This window comes from Chrysoperla carnea, chromosome 1 (genome assembly GCF_905475395.1).
Source record: "Chrysoperla carnea chromosome 1, inChrCarn1.1, whole genome shotgun sequence".
In the NCBI taxonomy this organism is placed as follows: domain Eukaryota; kingdom Metazoa; phylum Arthropoda; class Insecta; order Neuroptera; family Chrysopidae; genus Chrysoperla; species Chrysoperla carnea.
In genome coordinates, this window is record NC_058337.1 from 29090995 (window position 1) to 29110241 (window position 19247).

The window sequence follows — 19247 nt, forward strand, 5'->3', positions numbered from 1 at the left end:
ACTGGAGTATGTATCATTTGTTTAGGTACATTATTTATAAATTACCAGCGACCTGCCCCGGCCTCGCACGGTTGCAATGCTGATACTAAATATACTACAGAATGTCTTTATATACAAAAATGTGTTTATTTACGACATCACATTAGAAACCTCTAAAATTATCAGTATTATTTTATAAACCTTCCTCTTGAATCACTTTATCTATTAAAGAAAGCGCATCAAAATCCGTTGCGTAGTTTTAAAGATCTAAGCATACATAGGGACATAGAAACAGACAGCGGGAAGCGAGTTTGTTTTATACTATCTAGTGATTATATTTGTTATTACCCAAGAAGTATCTTCTTGGGTAATAACACTTATCCGCGGGTAATTGTTATTACGCGAGATGTGTTAACTTCTCATGCACATACTACACCTTTATTTTTATTTTGTTGGCTAATCGATCTATGTTTTAAGTCGAATTTCTAAATTTTAAAAATCAACTTGAAAATAAGCTACAAGTGCTATGAAATACATATTCGGGTTATTAGAAAATCTAAGAATCGCCTAGCGTCTCAAAAAGCATTCTCTTTGCTTGTAGAAGAGAATAAAAAGGAAATTTTTTATTTTTCTACAGGGTATTTTTATCATGTCATAAAATTTGTAATAGGCTACATTGAATTATTTAATGCATGCTAACTTCTTAATTAAGCATTTTGTAATATTGAAATTTTGATTAACATAATATATTTTTGGCACGAATAGAGTTGATAGCATGGGAAAGTAGTTATTACAAAATTTGTAAGAAATTATGAATAAAATAAATTTTTATGCAGTTTTTGTTATTACTTAATAATCTTAATATTAATTAATAAGAATTATAGTATTTTTAAATGAATAAAAACGATATTTTTTAATCTTAGGAACGCCAACATGTTTACCGCAACATTTTCGATGTAACGATGGACGCTGTATTCCTGCACATTGGAAATGTGATTCTCACGTAGATTGCGAAGATGGCAGTGATGAACCATCTGATTGCAGTAAGTTTACTACTAGAACAGGTCGAGGAGTTTCATATTAAAAAAATCCGATTGATAATTCAAAGAAAAATTGTAGATTTTAAGAAAAAATCGGAGTATAGAAAGTTATAGAAAAACTTGCGTAGAAAAAATTTAGAAAAGACCGAAAAATCGTTTTTTTTTTTTTTTGCAAAAAAAGATGGAAGAAGCATTTTGATTAAAAAAAAACAAAAACAAAAATTGGGGGTTGCACTAACAATTTTTAAACAAACAATAAGGTTGCAATGCAAAAAACGAAAAAAATGAGAAATGGTGATACAATTTTCAACAAATAATTTTCTTCGTTAAGAGTTGTCCTACAATCTCTGCTTACTTATTAATCTCGAATAACGAACAAATTCCTTTAAATTGTCGTCATTGTCGAATTTTTTTAAATTGTCGTGGAATGCTTCGTTTTCCACCGCGCGCGGCTTTTCCGAAGCAAATATTTTTGCATTTTCACATATTTGGCGGAATCTTTATATTATTTTAAAACGAAAATTTTTTTTCAAAAAGATAAAATTAGAAGCTACAATTTGAGCCTCGAACGGATGTAGAGAAAATAAAAGGCAAAAAACGCTCTTTTTTCGCTATAAAACTGTGCTTTTTCGTAAAGTTTAGTACTGATTTGACTTAAGCTGCTCATTTTTTATTAAAATGATTTTTTTGCCTTTTTGTTTTTTTTAAAAACCCGGTTTTTCGCACCTTTTTGATTTTTTTCGTAAAAAATACTATTTTGCTTCTAATTATCTCGTTGAAAAATCGAACGTGTCAATTTGTTTAATACTGATGTATTTTTCGCCGCATATACTGCACTATATTTAACTATTTATATTTAGTCTTTTAAATTTTCTATGAGTTTTCACCAATTTTGGTTGATAATTCCAAAGTCTGTAGATCTTATGAGGCAGAAAATATTTCCTTCCTGTTTTGTGTTTTAATTTTTGTTAAATACAGCTTAAAATAATAATATAATTATTTACAGGCTTTAAAGTAAAATGTGGGTCGGGTCAATTTCAATGCGATTTTACACGAAAATGTATACCGATTGGTTGGATGTGTGATGGTGATCCTGATTGCGGATACAGTGATAAATTTGGTATTGACATGTCTGATGAGGATGATGAGAAATGTGCTGAAGGTAATGGTTGTCCTGCAAATCAAGCACGTTGTAAATATGTGTCAGAATGTCGACCGATTCGTATGTTTTGTGATAATCATAATGATTGTCCTGACAACAGTGACGAATTCGATTTTTGTGGTAAGTATTTATAAAATTTAGTCTCAAAATCGAAATATTTTACAAATAAAATTATTTTATAATTTGAACTTTTTTTTTGAAGATAATGCAACTGCACTATGCAATTCAAGCTCATTGCAATGTGAAGTCGGCTGCCGTCCGACAAACCAAGGCCCTAAATGCTTTTGTGCAGATGGTCAAGAACCTGATAGTAAAGGCAAATGTAATGGTAAGTTCAGAAAGATTGTTTCGTTAAAAATAATTCTATGTCCCAAGAGTCAAAAACATGCATTTTTTATTAGAATATCTCATTAAGAGTATCTTTTCAGAGATAACCCAATCTAAGACTATAGAGTTTGGCAACCATCTCGTTAGTCATTTAAAATATATGAAGTAAGATGAGTTTTTATGGAAGTTCTAATGTATAAGACAAAGAATCTTCATGCGATGTATTGTGTGGGATGCACGCGTTATCTTATCATATGATCTATAGTTATATATGTGTATATATGAACACAGCCGGTCAGGCTCATCACTTGAAGTTGTACACATACGATACAGCGCGTACTACATACAGTAAATATCCTCTTTATTTTATACATAAGAACGTCCATAAAAACTCTTCTTACTTCATATATTTTAAATGGTTAACGAGATGGTTGTCAAACTGTATAGCAATTTCCATTATAGTATGTTTTTGGACTTTAACTACTTATTTACAAAAATAATTATTATAAAATTCTGCCCAGAATAGTGTATTTATTTTTGGAGTTCCGTTGTCAAATGACAAAACATCTATAGAAAGATCCAGTCTCACGACCGTTATTTAGACGCCTGTTTTACAGACTATTGTAAAAATTACATGGTATTAATTAAAGCTGTAATGTGCGTCGAAATTGACGTCTATATGGACAGCTATATTTAGCATATTATATTGCGAAACCGTGCGCTGATTTTAACACTCGAGTCACCTAAAACAAAATTTGAGGCATTATTTACCCTTAAATCTTTTATTTAATTGGTTTTACAAATTGCAAATGTAAATTCATAGGGGAAATGTAGAACATGCATTCCTCAATAATGTTGTCATGTAGAGCTATATGGAATTAAATCCCGTCTTTTTCTTTTATTTCTTAATGTTTTTATTTTGTTTTAGATTCAAATGAATGTTTAATTGATGGATCGTGTGATCAACTTTGTACAAATACTATTGGATCATATAAATGCGCATGTGTATCTGGGTATGTTCAAAAAGGAAAATATTGTAAAGCATTAAATGGTAATTATTTTAAATAAATGATTTTAGTGTTATTTTATAGCTCGAAATATGTCTGGAAAAAGTATGAACCCCCATTGGATAAAAATCAATAGATCACTGTTGGAATAATGGTGTGAAAATTTGAATTACAACAAATATTAATTTCACTTTAAAATAAATTATTTTAATTTTATTCAACACGAGAGATCAAGGCTTACAAAACAGTTTTCTCAAAAGAATAAAAATAGATACAAATAATATTGGGGGATGAATTGTAATTTTTTTTTTACACATAATATTGTCCATTTTATGATACCCTTTTTAATATGTGGTGTTTCTTTAAAAATATATTTCCAAAATTACTTAAAAGGGTATAAACTTCACTGATAATGCATCATTTTAACAATTAATTTCTTATATTTTAAAATACATCTGTGCGTATATGCAATTCATAATTATACAAGACATTCTATTAACATAAAATTTATTTAAAATAACTAAAAAATTAATTTAATTTTTGTACATTGATTCAACAATCACATACTATTAAAGCTTCATACTTCTTTCCGGATGTAATTAAAAGCCGCTGTTTTATTCAATTAATGATGTTCTTTTGTGTGCTTAGTTCCAGAATCAGAGTCAGCTTCACTATTATTTTCAACACAATCCAGTATACAACGAGTATCATTAGATGGTGATGTTATCAATTCAGTGAAATTAATTAATTCACATGCATTAGAATTTTCGCATAGAAATCGTTCCGTGTGTTATATACATCATAATGTGACAAGCTCAAATATTTGTTGTTTTGATATTGATGATTTTGATAAGAAATGGGTTTTACCAAAACCGTCCATTTTTTCTAATTTAGATTGTAAGCATTATTCATTTTTTAACTACCTGACTATCTTAGATTAGACAATCAATAGAATTCCCTATTTTAAAATATTAGGAAATCACAGATTAATTCCTAGTCATAGATAAATAAGCCATAATATCATCGATTTTTACTGAGTAGATAACGAAATGTTTGGTTCTACGTATTGCATAATTTTAATACATTAGATATTACAATTATAATTTACATCTTCCAAAGCAAGTTTCTTCTTTTTCAAAAAATCAAAGGGAAGAACTAATAATCTTTTTCTTTTTTTTAACTGAAAACAGTGACCAAAAATAATAAATTTTCCACGTAATATTATGTAAAATTTATAAACCAAAACCATTTTTGTTGTAGCTGTACATCAAATGACCCTAGATTGGATATCTGGAAATTGGTATTTTTTAGATAATTCACGTGAAGTAATATTTCTTTGTAATCAAACATTAGAAATTTGTACTATTATATTAGAAGTTGATTTAAGTACACCACGTGGAATGGCGTTAGATCCAACTAAGGGGTAAGTTGTCTTAAATGGTCTAAAAGAGTTCATGACAGTCCACAAGCTATTTAAATAACTTAATTACGGCACTTTAAGTGGCCAACGAATTTCTATTTTGTTTTTGTAAATGTTCTAAAACGAAAGTAAAATGGACTTAACTTGGGCTTTTTAAAACTATAAAATTATTATGAAAGTTCATATAAATTAATGTTTCTTTTTTAGTTTTATGTTTTTTACAAAATGGGGTCATTCGGCTCCGATGCTTGAACGAGCTTTATTAGATGGTACAAATCGAACTGTGTTAGTTGATCGGAAAATTGTATATCCATATGATATTGCTATTGATTTTCCATTACAACATATTTATTGGGTTGATAGTTATTTAGATTTTGTTGAACGAATTAATTATGATGGAACAAATCGACGAACTGTTAAACGAGGTTATCCTGTAAGTTAATCTTTTCAAATACTAATACAAATACCATCTTTACAAATATTTTTCCCTAATAGGGCAAGTGCGCCCTTATCGTTGATATTTCCGTATTCAAGAAAAATTTTATCAGTAAAGTTGGAAAAATTTAATTTATTCAAAATTTCACAGGAATTTTGGAAAAATAATTTTGCTACCAGAGACATCAACTACATTTGTTTATTTAATAAATTATAAAAAAAGATTTTTAGAAAATTATTTATAAAAAAACAATTTATAAAAAAGTGAACATTTTTCTAGAGATCAGAGTACTCAAATAAAGCTTAAATTCTTCGTGTTTATAAGTTAAGACATAGAATTTTTTAAGAAGTATTTAATTGTTAATAACATTTAAATTGTAAAAAAACTGCAATAAAAATTTTTTCTTGAATCCAAATTTCAAAGTACTGTACAATAATTTATTTAAATTACATATTTAATACTTCCGATACTCGTATCTCGGCTCCTAATAGAGCTAGAACAAATTTTTTTTTTATTTGAGATATTTCTATTTGTTTAAGTTGATAAATTAATAATTTTTAAATGTTATTTTAATTATCGAAATATAGAGTACATTTGAATTTTAGATACCAATTAAATGAACCTAAAAAAATTTCAACTTTATAAATAAAGGTTTGAATTAATTTTTTAATAAATTAATTAGATAAATAATTATTTTGCAGCGGCCCCAGGTTTATTTTGTTAGGCATCCAAAGAACTATCATTTCCCATAGCTTCTTTATGATTGATAAAGTTCCTTTTATTCTACAGTACTTTGAAATTTGGAATCAATAAAAATTTTACAATTTATTAACAATCTTTTATGTTGTAGCTTATTTCATAACGAATAATTTGAGCTTTATTTGAGTACTTTTTAATCTCTAAAAGCGGAGTTATAAGCGAAAATCTGAATAAAAATTTCCACTTTTTTGTATAAATTGTTAAATAAATGAAGGTAATTTTTGATCGAATCAAAATTATTTTTTCCAAATTCCTGAGAAAATTTTGCATAAAATAAATTTTTTCTAGATTTTTCCAACTTCGTCTGAACAATTTTAATTATATCAATAATTATAAATTGATTATTGGCACTTATATCACCAAAAACTTATGAGTGCTAAAAATACTCTTCCTTTTCTTAGGTACAAAATTTATATAGTGTAGCTGTTTTTGAAAATAATTTGTTTGTTTCATCATGGAAAAATGAAAATATAATTAGGTTAAATAAATTTAAAGCACAGGGTCATCAAACAATTGGAAACTTAACAATGCCATTAAGCGTTAAAGTTTTCCATCGACAAGTACAACCTGACGGTATGTTTTACAAATTCAGTAAAAGTATTCAAGGACAAGGACTGCATACACTTTATCACTAAAAAAAGGAGGGGGGTAAAATAAATCATTTTCTTGGGATGTTTAAGGTGTATGAGGTCCTGCATTTTTTTAAATCTAAATTTGATTTTATTTTTTATTATTTTAGTTGCACATCCATGTAAAAACAATAATGGAAATTGTGAACATATTTGTATTCCATCATGGAAGAAAGCTATTGCATCCGCGCATTGCATGTGTAAGCCAGGCTATCAATTGAAAGGACATGGAAAATGTGTTGGTAAGTGAAAAATAGAGCTATTAGTTTCAACTACTTATTAGATTATATTAATTTTTATCTAACAAAACATTCCAATATAATCTTATTGGTAAGAAACATGATTCTTCTAAGTTCTCCACTAAAAAAAAATCGTTCTATTTTATTAACGACGAAAATTTATTTTCAAACTTTACGTTTTCTGAAAAACTCAAAATTTTTTAGAAGCGGGGTTGGTTAGAAAATAATAAAAATAAAAGAGAATGTTTTGGTTTTAGAAAATTCCTCCATAAATTTAAAGTTTTTTAATAATAATCGAAAATAATTAATAATTTTATTTCGTTTTTTAGTTGCCAGACAATCAACATTTTTAGTATATGGAAAAGGGCGACCTGGAATGGTGAAAGGTATAAGCATGACACCAAGGCTACGAAAACAAGATGTGTTTCTTAATTTAATAATACACGATTTGAAACAACCAACTGCATTAAGTTTCGATGTAAAAACACAATATATATATTATTCAGATGTGAAAAGGTTTGTAATCGAATTTTTGTAATTAAATACAATTAAATATAACGGAAATCATATCATATAACGGGTAGACCTTTCTTGCATCACCAATGAAAAATTGAACGTGGCCACATAAAAAACCACATCTAATCATGCATTTATTGATGAAAATATGTAAAATTAATATATTAGTATACTTAAAAATTTTTCTGAAATATTTCTTCTTAAATTTATTTTCTTTGTGTCACCGTAATGTCTCTTTATACGCTTATTTCTGAACACTCTATATATTAAAATGATTCCTACCAGTAGCCTGTAAAGCTATATTGGCGCTAAAATTTTTAGGATAATTAAATCGAAGTATTTATCATTAATTTTAAATTCTAGATATGTAATTGAACGTCTCAAGGTTGATGGTTCCGTCCGTGAAGTAGTATTAAGTAATAGAATAAATAATTGTGCTGGTCTAGCTATTGATTGGATGGCACGAAATATTTATTGGACTGATGAATTATTATCACAGATTAATGTTGCAAAATTATCAAATGTTACACAACGTAAATTATTAGTACATGGAAGTAATTTTCATCCACGATCAATCATACTTGATCCAAAACGCGGGTAAGTAAGCATTATTTAAAATAATGGTTGTTGTTGAAGTTAAATCACATGGTTTTAATTTATTAAAAAACTGTAATTTAATTTTTTAGTATTATGTATTGGACCAGTTGGGCATCATCCATAAACGATAAAGGAACAATTGAAAAAGCATGGATGGATGGAACCCATCGTGAAGTATTTGTAAATGGATCATTACAATGGCCGAATGGCCTTACGATTGATTATGTTGCCAAAAAGTTATATTGGTAGGTTTTGTATTTCACTATAATGCAATTACAATCAAAATTTTAAAATGATTGTCTAATTTAGGTGCGATGCATTTTTGAACAAAATTGAACGAATGGATTTTGATGGTAAAAATCGTGAAATAGTATTAAGTGGTGACCAATTAGATCATCCATACGGCTTAACATATCATAATAATACAATCTATTGGTCTGAATTTCAAAAAGGCCATATACAAATGTTAAATTTAGCAAATAAATCAGCAATATACACTTTGGCTACGGAAAATGCGCCTGTTTATGAAATACGTGTTTTTGATAATAAAACGCAACAAGGTACTGTATATACTTTTTTTTTTAAATTTTATCTTACATTTTACGTTAGTAGACAATTAGTGTATTTTTTTCAAATAGGATTCTCCTAGATCGATACACGTTATTCACTTTTGCCAAAAACTCAATAATTAAGGAATTAGGGGTAATAAATTTATTTAAAAATATTTTGTGCTTAAAAAAAGAACAATAAATGTGAAAATATATATAATCTCAACTACTAAAAATAAGCTTATTTGAAGCATAAATTTTTTTCATAGATACCTTTGAACTTTCGATCTGAAGCGTTATTTTCAGATCTATTAGAGTTTACTTGCATACGCTTTTTATAAACAAGTTGAAACTGGAATAGAGTACTTTACGGTAATCTGCTACAGTAAATGCAACTAGCAGGTCACACACGCGAGTACCGTCATCTAAATTCAAATTATCATATTTCCGGGAAAAATAAAGTTAAAAATGTCTAGTAAAGCGGAAAATATTTTAGGGGACAATAATATGGCATATTAATATTATTGTTGATATTTTATTTTTAGTTATACATACAAAAACGTTTAACAAATTACATGTAATTTTTCGTAAAATTTAATTATTTTTAACCGGCGTAACACTCTTTTAAACTATATTGGGTATTGCATCACATTTAAATGTTTAGACCTGTAATTTGAAAATGAGATGTCGTAGAGTTTCCTATTTTCATTAGAATCCAAGATATAAGAAAATGCCTAAAAAAAGCGATATTTTAGGTTTTCTAACGAAATTTTTAATAACTTCTAATTAATATTTTTGAAAAATTACACATTTACAATTGCAAAAATCATTGCCTCACATTCTTGGTAGCGTTATAAACAATTTATAACAAATTACTCGACCATATTTCACAAAAACGACCTTGATTTTCAAAAAAAATATAATCGAAAAACATTGATCATTTTCAAGGACCTCAATCGGCAACGAAAACCCACGCGACTATATTAATTTAACAGATCGTGCAAATATAGATTTCTTCTTTCTAAGTTTGCCAAGTCCAATAATTCGGCAATCGTATTTCATAAGAAAAATAAAACATTACCAAAAAGTTGATGTTCATTCCATTGATGTTATTTATTATAAATTTTTCTATACTAAGTATCCAGTAATCCAAGATTTCAATAATCCGACACTCTTTGGTTTTTAATAGTGTCAAGTTAGTGTGATTGTCCTGTATTTATATTAATTGATTGCTTCGTTTATTCAAATGTTTATCTAACAAATTTTGTTTTGAAAATAACAATAGGTCTATTAAAATTTTTTAGGTACGAACGATTGTTCACATAACAATAACAATTGTTCGGAATTATGTCTATCAACACCACATGGTGCATTATGCGCATGCTCTGATGGTTTTATATTAAACCATCAAAATGAATGTATCCCACAAAAGAATTACACTTCACCAACAGCATGTACACAAGATGGCTCATTTCAATGTCTGAAAAATCTACGTTGCATTGAAGAGCGTTACGTATGCGATGGCGATGACGATTGTGGCGATGGATCTGATGAGGATCGTGGCCCGAATGGTATATGTGAGAATAAAGTATGTCGTAAAGATACATTTTTATGTGATAGCACGCGATGTATTCGCACGCATTGGCTATGTGACGGTGATAAAGATTGTGTTGATGGAACAGATGAAGATCCAGCATTTTGTAAAAATTCTACATGCTCACCACAACAGTTTACATGCAAGGAGACAGGACGTTGTATACCGTTATCATGGACATGTGATCGGCAATATGACTGTGGTGGGGATGATAAAAGTGATGAAAGTGAAAATTGTAGTAAGTATATTTGTATAAACCACTGTTATAAGTAATAGATCCGTCCGATTTTCTCATGAGAACATTTTATTTTCAATAATGTATAATATACTAGAGCTGCACTCAGTAAATTTCAAAAAAACAGAATCCATCTCTCTCATACTTTGACTATATGCTTCACAAACGAGCTATGCTATAAACATACATTTATAAAGTATATTGCAACTGTTTAGTCAATTCAATGACTAAATTCATTCAATAAATAACGACTATTTACATCTTCTCTTCATTTTTCATCAAGTACAAAAATATTTCTTCAAAATTAAAAAATATATATATATATATATATATATATATATATATATATATATATATATATATATATATATATATAGTCTGTCAAAATGTTGTCAATAATTTCTAGACCTAGTCCACGTGACTCATGCTAAAAGACCAAAGGACTCAAAAACAGTTTTGTTTTATCAAAGTAGTGATTAGTTTCATTCGGTGAATAATAGCTAATTCTCAAAATTCTCTCTGTTAAAATATGCGTGTCATTCCCAGCAGAGGAGCCGCCAAATGGCCCAAAAACAATTTTTTTGTAAATTTCTCTTTGTATTGCTTTATCAACAACAACAAAAATACAATTAAAAAATTTGATTTGAAAATTTAAGAAACCTTAATTGAAAAGAATAAATTAAATTTTAATTTTAGTGCAACCATTATCAGTCCCTTGTACGAAGTAAAGAAAGTATTGTAGTTGCGAATTTTTCCGAAATTTTGGTCTTTCTTGAGTCCATGTTGCGTAGTTTATGCGTGGAGTCTCTCACATAATTCAAAAACACTTAGTCGTAATTTTGTATTTAGGACTGTCGTATTGTATGTATCTAAACATCTAGTTGTGCCATATAAAATTCAATTAATTATACAAAAACATATTTTTTTAATTTTTACAGAAGAACAAGAATGTTTTGCAACAGAATTTACATGTCACAATAAACATTGTATCCCACTAGAATTCTATTGTGATGGAGATGATGATTGTCAGGATGGTTCCGATGAAAAAGGCTGTGAAGAACATTGTAATACTGATACACATGTAAGTCAATATTTTCTAAACATTATTTAACCCTTAAACGAAGTTTACTTCGATTTTAAAGTTCGAAGTATTTTAGCACTATTGACACATAATTTTTGCTTTTACAGTTCTATTGTGCAGCAGATGATACATGTTTAAAACATTCCGTTAAATGTAATGGAATTTATGATTGTTCAGATGGTATGGATGAATATAAATGTCCACCAGGACAATTTGTTCCTTCAACCAATACTGACGAAGATCCATTTGATATACATAATTATGGAGAAGTTTGTGCGTCACATCAATTTAAATGTCATTCAAGAACGCAATGCATTCAAGCGGTATGAAATTGACAAAAAATTTATTTATCTACGAAAACACGTCTTTTAAATATAATATGAGATTCCTTGCACTTGAATAAAAAAAGAGGTTTAAATAAACATATGGTCAAAGACATTTTTGAGATTTTGATAAATCTTGAAACGAAAATATTATAATAGTATTATAGTGTGCCGTATATTTCGAAAACAAGTCTCTGACCATTCGAACTTTTTCTTTTTTCAATCTCACATTAATCGAAAAAAAATTACAGTGGAACTTCGATAAATCGAACGCCAAGGCAAAAAATGTCGAGTTAATTAGTTTTCGACGAAGAAAGAAAGAAAGGCGCGATTTTCAAGTACGATTTTCAAATAATTGTATTTTACTAACTGCGACTTACGGGATTTGTTTTTTAAAACTCGAGTATAAATATATACTATCAATACCTCGCATAGAAATAACATTTTGTTCGAGTTAAAAAGTCTAAATAATTCGAGATAAGTTTTTTCGACTTATTGAGAATTACGACTTAACGAGGTTCGAGTTGTCGAGGGTCCACTGTTTATAATTTTAATGTTTTTGTTTCACAACTTTATCGTCGTATATCTCGAAAAGTGCTTAATCCTATGTTTATGAAACGTTTTAAGAAACTGTCACCAATCCCATGTTCAAATACAAAGGCTTTCTGGGGACCATCAATAAACAAAAAAAATTTAAACAAGTTTGTTTGATCATTTTGCTTTAGGAATCACGTTACCGTTAATCCCAATAAAAATTACTTTATTGTTGATTAAATAAACTTGTCAAGTTAATATTCAGCAACCGATTTAATTTAATTTATATTTGTACAGATTTTCCGTTGTGATGGTGTACAAGATTGTGTGGATGGATCAGATGAAGTTAATTGTACATCAACAACACCAAATCCAACAGATGAAATGGAAACAACAAAAAATTCGATCCTGGAATGTGAATATCCGAATCATTTTTGTGATAATCAAACAAAATGTATTTCTGTTCATTCATTGTGTGACGATCAACCGGATTGTGAAGACAAATCTGATGAAGGTAAATATTTAAATTTACGTGAATACAACAGGATTACAAAACTTTAAAACTATTACAAGTTTACTATTTTAAAATTGTTTTTAAAATATTAGCACAATATTTCTAAATTACTAAAAATATTTTAACTACCAGTGCGTCCAGAGTGAAAATATACCTGGACCATAGAAAAGAATAAATTTGACTTTTCGATCAATATAGTTCTTATTCATTTGCGTTAGAGAGTGAAAGACAGATATTAATCTCTAACATTCTTGCTCTTGTTTCAATATACTCTCTGTTTTACCGTGCCCCACTTCTTTCTGTACTATAAACTAAAATTCTAAAAGGAATGTTTTTTATTTTTTTTTTGTGCAGGTTTTCGATGTAGTGAACAATTATGTTTACATCGTAACGATTGTTCTCACAACTGTAAAAACTCACCAGAAGGTATGGTATGTTATTGTCCACCAAATTTACATCTTCAAGCTGATCGTGTAACATGCTCCGAAGAACATCCTTGCAAAGCATGGGGAACATGTTCACAAAAATGTGAGCCAATAAATTCACATCGACATAAATGCGCTTGTTACGATGGATATCGTTTAGAGGACGATGGTTTTACATGTAAAAGTTTAGATGGTGCAATACCTTTTGTTATTTTCTCAAATCGACATGAATTGCGTGCTGTCGATTTGCATACGTTTAATGTGAAAGCATTAATATCAAGTTTAAAGAATACAATTGCATTAGATTTTTATCATGCTGGAAATACAACAATGGTATTTTGGACCGATGTAATTGATGATAAAATTTATAGGGGTACACTAATTGGAGGATGTAAGTATTTCTAAAGTTCATAATATAAATTCGAATGCTCTAAAATAGTTATCCTTATTAGAATTTAACTAGTTGGTATATATTCCGGAGCGACTTTTCTCACAAAGTGTCATTTTACACCTTGTAATTTATCTTAAAAATGGTTTCATATAACGAAGTAATTCGAAAAAATCCGAATCTATGATATCAAATGACGTTATACATGAAGTTGGTCCATAGCAAATGCTGGATTTTTTGTTTTCTAAGAATTCAATCTCTTTGATAAATTTATTAAAAAATGAATATTTCGTTTAAACAATTGAAAAATCTCCTTTTTTGCCTAAAAGTTTGGAGTTTGATTCGCTCTCTTTGAAAATCGGTTCTAATGAATGAGATTACTTGATTTTGACCTTTATTCACTGTGGTATCTATTTTTTGTAAACTCGATCAGATGTTCTTATAAATTAAGAAGGATTAATTGGTTATTATGTTTAAAATATATTCAAATTTTCTGCTCTGATAAACTTATTTCGTCAAAATCTGTCAAAATTTGATGACCTTTTCTAATTAGAATAATTTAAAATAATATTTTTTTTCTAGCATTATCAAATATTGAAGTGGTTGTACAAACTGGAATAGCAACTGCTGAAGGTCTTGCAGTCGATTGGATCGGGCAGAATTTATACTGGGTAGAAAGTAATTTAGATCAAATAGAAGTAGCAAGATTAAATGGATCATTTCGACGTACATTGGTAGCTGGTGACATGGAATCTCCACGTGCAATTGCATTAGATCCACGAGTTGGTTTATTATTTTGGACTGATTGGGATGCAAACGCACCACGTATTGAACGTTGCTCAATGGCAGGCACATCACGTACAATTGTTGTACAAGTTGATAAATTAACTAAAGGTGCTTGGCCAAATGGTCTTACATTGGATTACGCATTACGGCGTATTTATTGGGTGGATGCACGATCAGATTCGATTCATACCACGGATTATGATGGTTTGAATCATCATGAAGTTATACGTGGACATGAAGCATTATCGCATCCTTTTGCAATTGCGTTGTATGAAAATTATGTTTATTGGACAGATTGGCGTAGTAACAGTGTTATTCGTGCGAACAAATGGAATGGTAGTGATGTCACTGTCATACAAAGAACATTAACACAACCATTCGATATACAGATTTTACATCCAAGCCGACAACCTCAAAGTAATTATAATTTTTTTAAAGCGGCTTTATAACAAAACTTTCATTCGGTTTTTGAAAAAATGTCTGCAACTAAAATTATCAATTAAGAAAAATTTCCTGAATTGAAGTAATTCTCTATCCTTTTTCGGTTATGGATATGAGTTGAGTTTGAAGATCAAATTTAAAATCAATCCTGAATATTGCAGATTCTATAAAAGTCATTTTATGATTCGGAACTACCATGATGAAATATGTTTGAGTGTTCCTTTTTTTAAGAATGGCCCAGGATGGAAATGTGACAACGTCGATGGTCATTAATTTTGAAGTTAATATCTTTCTAAAAATTGGAGAAGAAACTTTTGATATAAAGCCATTTTTAATATTTTTTTTATCGTTGAGAAAATTAATCAAAATTATTTTTAGCAGTAAAAAATCCATGTGGTGAAAATAATGGAAATTGTTCACATTTATGTTTATTGAACGTGAATAATACGTACAAATGTGATTGCCCTCATGTGATGAAACTTGAAAAAGATAAACGAACTTGCGTAGGTAAGTTTTGGTAAATTTTTTCTTTTCAATTTTATGTATTGTCTAATAATCTCAACACGATCTCTTCTTCACTTCCCGATTTCCTCTTCTATTCATCCCCTTGATATTGCCGTCTTTAACACTGATTTTTTAGTATAGGCCTGATCATCTGAGTAAATTGTGAGATTCGTTTGAGATTTGTTTCGTGAGACTTTTGAATGTCCACAGTCGTCGGTTTGTTGAGACGTCAGTTCAAACTAATGTTTTTTGTTCTTCAATTACTGAGTAAAGCTATGATTCCTATGCTGCGGCTGACGCTAAGCGTCTGACGCGTACCGGACTTCTTTCTTCTGAAGCGTCAGTTGTGTGCGATCCTTCAAAGTGAAGTTAACTAAAGTGAAGTAATATCAGTGACCGCGATATTCTATTACGCCTATTAATGCTTGAAGAAATTCTATTGGAACAAATGATGCTTGAGGGTAATGCTGAAGTCCATATTTTATATAAAATAGGAAAAGGTGAAGGTTTCTTTGCAAAACTTATCAATCAGCATTTACGTCAGAATGAAAAAAAGTTCCAGGAATTTTGTAGGCTAAACGTCGCTCAGTTTAATTATATTTTGGATCTTATAAAGAATGATATTAAAACAGATTCTTCACACAGATATCAGCCCTATCAACCCTGAAAAAGTTTTTCGTCATCAACACTTGAAAACACTACTATGGAAGTCATTTTTGACAACTAATTAATTGTTTTTGTGTTGTATAAACAAATTGTTGTATACATGTTTTTATGCAACACACGCAGTGACGCGTCTAAGACAACTCTTGCATTAGATTTCATAGTAGCAGTTTATTGCATAGAAATCGTTCCTTTATAATTGCCGTCCTTTTTTAAGAGTTTGAGCTTAAGAGTTTGAGCTCGACTCATGAACTTCATTTGTAAATGAGCCAAATTCACATCCCACTGAAGAATTTCCATATTTATAATTCCCGTTTGCAAAATATTAAGAGTAAAGGTGTCTTGTAATATGAAGACCTTTTCCATTCAAATAATAGAGTGTAATTTATTTATTTTTTTTTTGAAGTAAATGAACGCGTATTATTATTTTCACGTGCAAATGAAATACGTGGCGTTGATTTAAGTCAACCATATTATCACACAATTCCAACAATCAGCGTACCACAAGTACTATCACCCAGTCAAATTGATTTCGATGCAAAAACATCAACCTTATATTGGACTGATCCACAAATAAGTGAAGTAAAACGTAGTGGTTTGACATCTGGACCAACGCAAACAATCATCGATGCTGGTTTAGAGAATCCGCGGGGCTTGGCGATTGATTGGATATCAGATTTAATGTTTGTTTCATCAACTAAAAATGGAATAAATTTTATTTTTGCCTGTAATTTAAATGGTGAATATTCGTCGATTATATTAGAGAATGAAACGTTACCGGTTATAACAAGTTTAACGGTCGATCCAACACGTGGGCAATTGTATTTTATATATAATAATAAAAATGTGACATCATTAAATGGTTTACATGTAATCGAAGCATCGAAAATGGATGGGTCTGATCGTGAAATTCTTTATCAGTCGAGCAGTATATCTTCAGGACCACAAAGTAAGTATATTTTTTTTATGGTTACAGTTATCAAAAAGCAGACCTTATTCATAGATTGCAAAAAAACCCATAATCATAAATAATTCTAATGGGAAACGAAAAGACTCATACGGACTCGGGTCCTATTTGCGCTTTGGTTTTCTTGTATCATCTTTTGAGACGCGTATATCTTTATAAATAATATCTTATAAATGTACATCGGACCAAAAGATTTTTCAGTTTGTAATTTTATTCCTCTATCACGATATTGTTCGTTTCAGATCATTTTGAAATACCTGCAATTCTAACATTTTTTGTTTCACTATTAATATTTAACAAAAAATTACAGGTTTATACATGGATCTGGAATCATCACGTTTGTATTGGGTTCACACGGAATTATCAAAAATTCAATATTACGATTTTAAACTAAAAAAGATCCAACAAGTTCCATTAGAATCAAATATTGAACCAGTAGCATTAGTAGTGTATCAAGGCAAGCTATATTATGCAAATCAAGAAGATTCAGCAATACATGTTGTTGATAAAACCACTGGTGAAGGTGATGTTATTTTACGTAACAATACCGGACATATTTTATCGTTACGTATTTACGATCCAAACATACAAAAGGGTAACAACTCATGTGGTTTTAAAAAAGGTGGATGCCAACATTTATGTTTACCACTATCAGCGAAAACACATCGATGTAAATGTGCCACCGGTTATAATACAGATCCAAAAGATCCAACAAAGTGTATTGGTATTGCTGAATTTTTACTGTATTCAATCAATTGGGATTTTCGTGGTTTAGCACTCGATGGTAACAATTTAACACAAGTATTGGGACCAATTTCAAAAGTATCAATGGCAAATAGTATTGATTTTCATGCGGAAAATGATTTTATTTATTGGGCCGACAGTGATCATGGATCGATTACACGTATTAAACGTGACGGCACTGAAAGACAAGTGGTTATAGAGCAAGTAGAAACAATTGATTCGATAGCAGTTGATTGGTTGAATGGTTTGGCTATTGATTGGATTGCGGGTAACATGTATTGGGCTGATCCGAAACATAATTTAATTGAAGTATCTAGGCTGAATGGATCTTCAAGATTTGTCGTAGTAACCCATGACATTTCAAGACCCACTGCCATATGTGTGGATCCAGTACAAGGCTACCTATTCTGGTCGGGTTCAGGGAAAATAAAGAGTGCTCGTTTAGATGGGAGCAATCAACAAACATTAATACAAAATTCGGGAACAATTACAGACATTACATTAGATTATCAAAATAAGAAATTATATTGGTTAAATATGAGCGGAGCCCGAATCGAACGAATGAACTATGATGGAACAGATCGTGAAGCCGTTTTGGATCATTCATTGGAAAGTCCTATGGGAATATCAATAATAAATGATACTCTTTATTGGGTAGATACCGTTTATGAACATGGCTCGATTAATACAGCTCATTTATCAAATACAAGTAATATAAAAATTTTATTAAAAAATGTTGGTGATTCTTTGAAAGACATACAAATATTCTCAAAGCTACGGCAAGTTGGTACCAATGGTTGTGCAAAAAATAATGGTGGCTGTGCTGAATTATGTTTATTTAATGGTAAGTTATATATAAAAACAAGTGTAATACAATCAGGGCCGGATTTACACAAAGCACCGCCCTTAGACAATGGCAAAAAATTCCGCTTGGGGATCGAACTCGCGTCTTCGTCACGCGTCACGCTCCACCACATTCCAAAACACAGTGTATATTTGCTTTTTTATATTATTTATAATAGTTTTTTATACACACGTTAATAATTTCAATTTACAAATTATGAAATTTTATTCATATATACTATAAATAATTAGACAAAACAAAAAAAACACATTTATTTCAAAGTTTTAAGTTTTCATGTCCGTTGGCAGTTCCCTTGACTGTCTATCTCTTTTTATCGATGCTATATTCTTAAAAAAATGTCTTTATTTCAGAAAGCGTATGAATCAGGATTTAAAAATTATACGTTTTGTTGAAAATATGTTTGTGAAATTCAATAGTATAAAATTTTTTTAACATTTTTCGTCATGCCCAAGATCAAATTCACATGTACGCAAAAATATTTTGTCCTTTCGATCAATTTGCCGCCTAGGGCCATGGACCATGTT

The 19247-nt window shown here is 29.7% G+C and overlaps 2 protein-coding genes across 3 annotated transcripts in view; both read left to right on the forward strand.

Annotated features, from left to right (window-relative positions):
• Positions 1–5377, forward strand: part of LOC123298097 (prolow-density lipoprotein receptor-related protein 1-like) — a gene marked incomplete at its 5' end in the record, with an annotated part of 31170 nt that extends 25793 nt beyond the window's left edge. The window contains 7 exons of the mRNA XM_044880038.1: positions 903–1022; positions 2026–2301; positions 2384–2509; positions 3437–3559; positions 4164–4412; positions 4776–4938; positions 5143–5377. Of these exons, the coding sequence (XP_044735973.1) occupies positions 903–1022; positions 2026–2301; positions 2384–2509; positions 3437–3559; positions 4164–4412; positions 4776–4938; positions 5143–5377 (1292 nt within the window). The remainder of the gene's footprint in view (positions 1–902; positions 1023–2025; positions 2302–2383; positions 2510–3436; positions 3560–4163; positions 4413–4775; positions 4939–5142) is intronic.
• A 1215-nt stretch (positions 5378–6592) lies between these two features.
• Positions 6593–19247, forward strand: part of LOC123290889 (prolow-density lipoprotein receptor-related protein 1) — a 47053-nt gene continuing 34398 nt past the window's right edge. Inside the window, exons 1-15 of one of the 2 annotated variants that reach the window (XM_044871252.1) lie at positions 6593–6703; positions 6870–7001; positions 7328–7514; positions 7878–8111; positions 8201–8356; positions 8421–8671; positions 9964–10491; positions 11427–11569; positions 11677–11892; positions 12724–12940; positions 13295–13756; positions 14336–14956; positions 15359–15487; positions 16554–17096; positions 17425–18702. In XM_044871252.1, the coding sequence (XP_044727187.1) occupies positions 6658–6703; positions 6870–7001; positions 7328–7514; positions 7878–8111; positions 8201–8356; positions 8421–8671; positions 9964–10491; positions 11427–11569; positions 11677–11892; positions 12724–12940; positions 13295–13756; positions 14336–14956; positions 15359–15487; positions 16554–17096; positions 17425–18702 (5143 nt within the window). In that variant the 5' untranslated portion in view covers positions 6593–6657. The remainder of the gene's footprint in view (positions 6704–6869; positions 7002–7327; positions 7515–7877; positions 8112–8200; positions 8357–8420; positions 8672–9963; positions 10492–11426; positions 11570–11676; positions 11893–12723; positions 12941–13294; positions 13757–14335; positions 14957–15358; positions 15488–16553; positions 17097–17424; positions 18703–19247) is intronic. The other variant, XM_044871251.1, reaches the window with a different exon arrangement.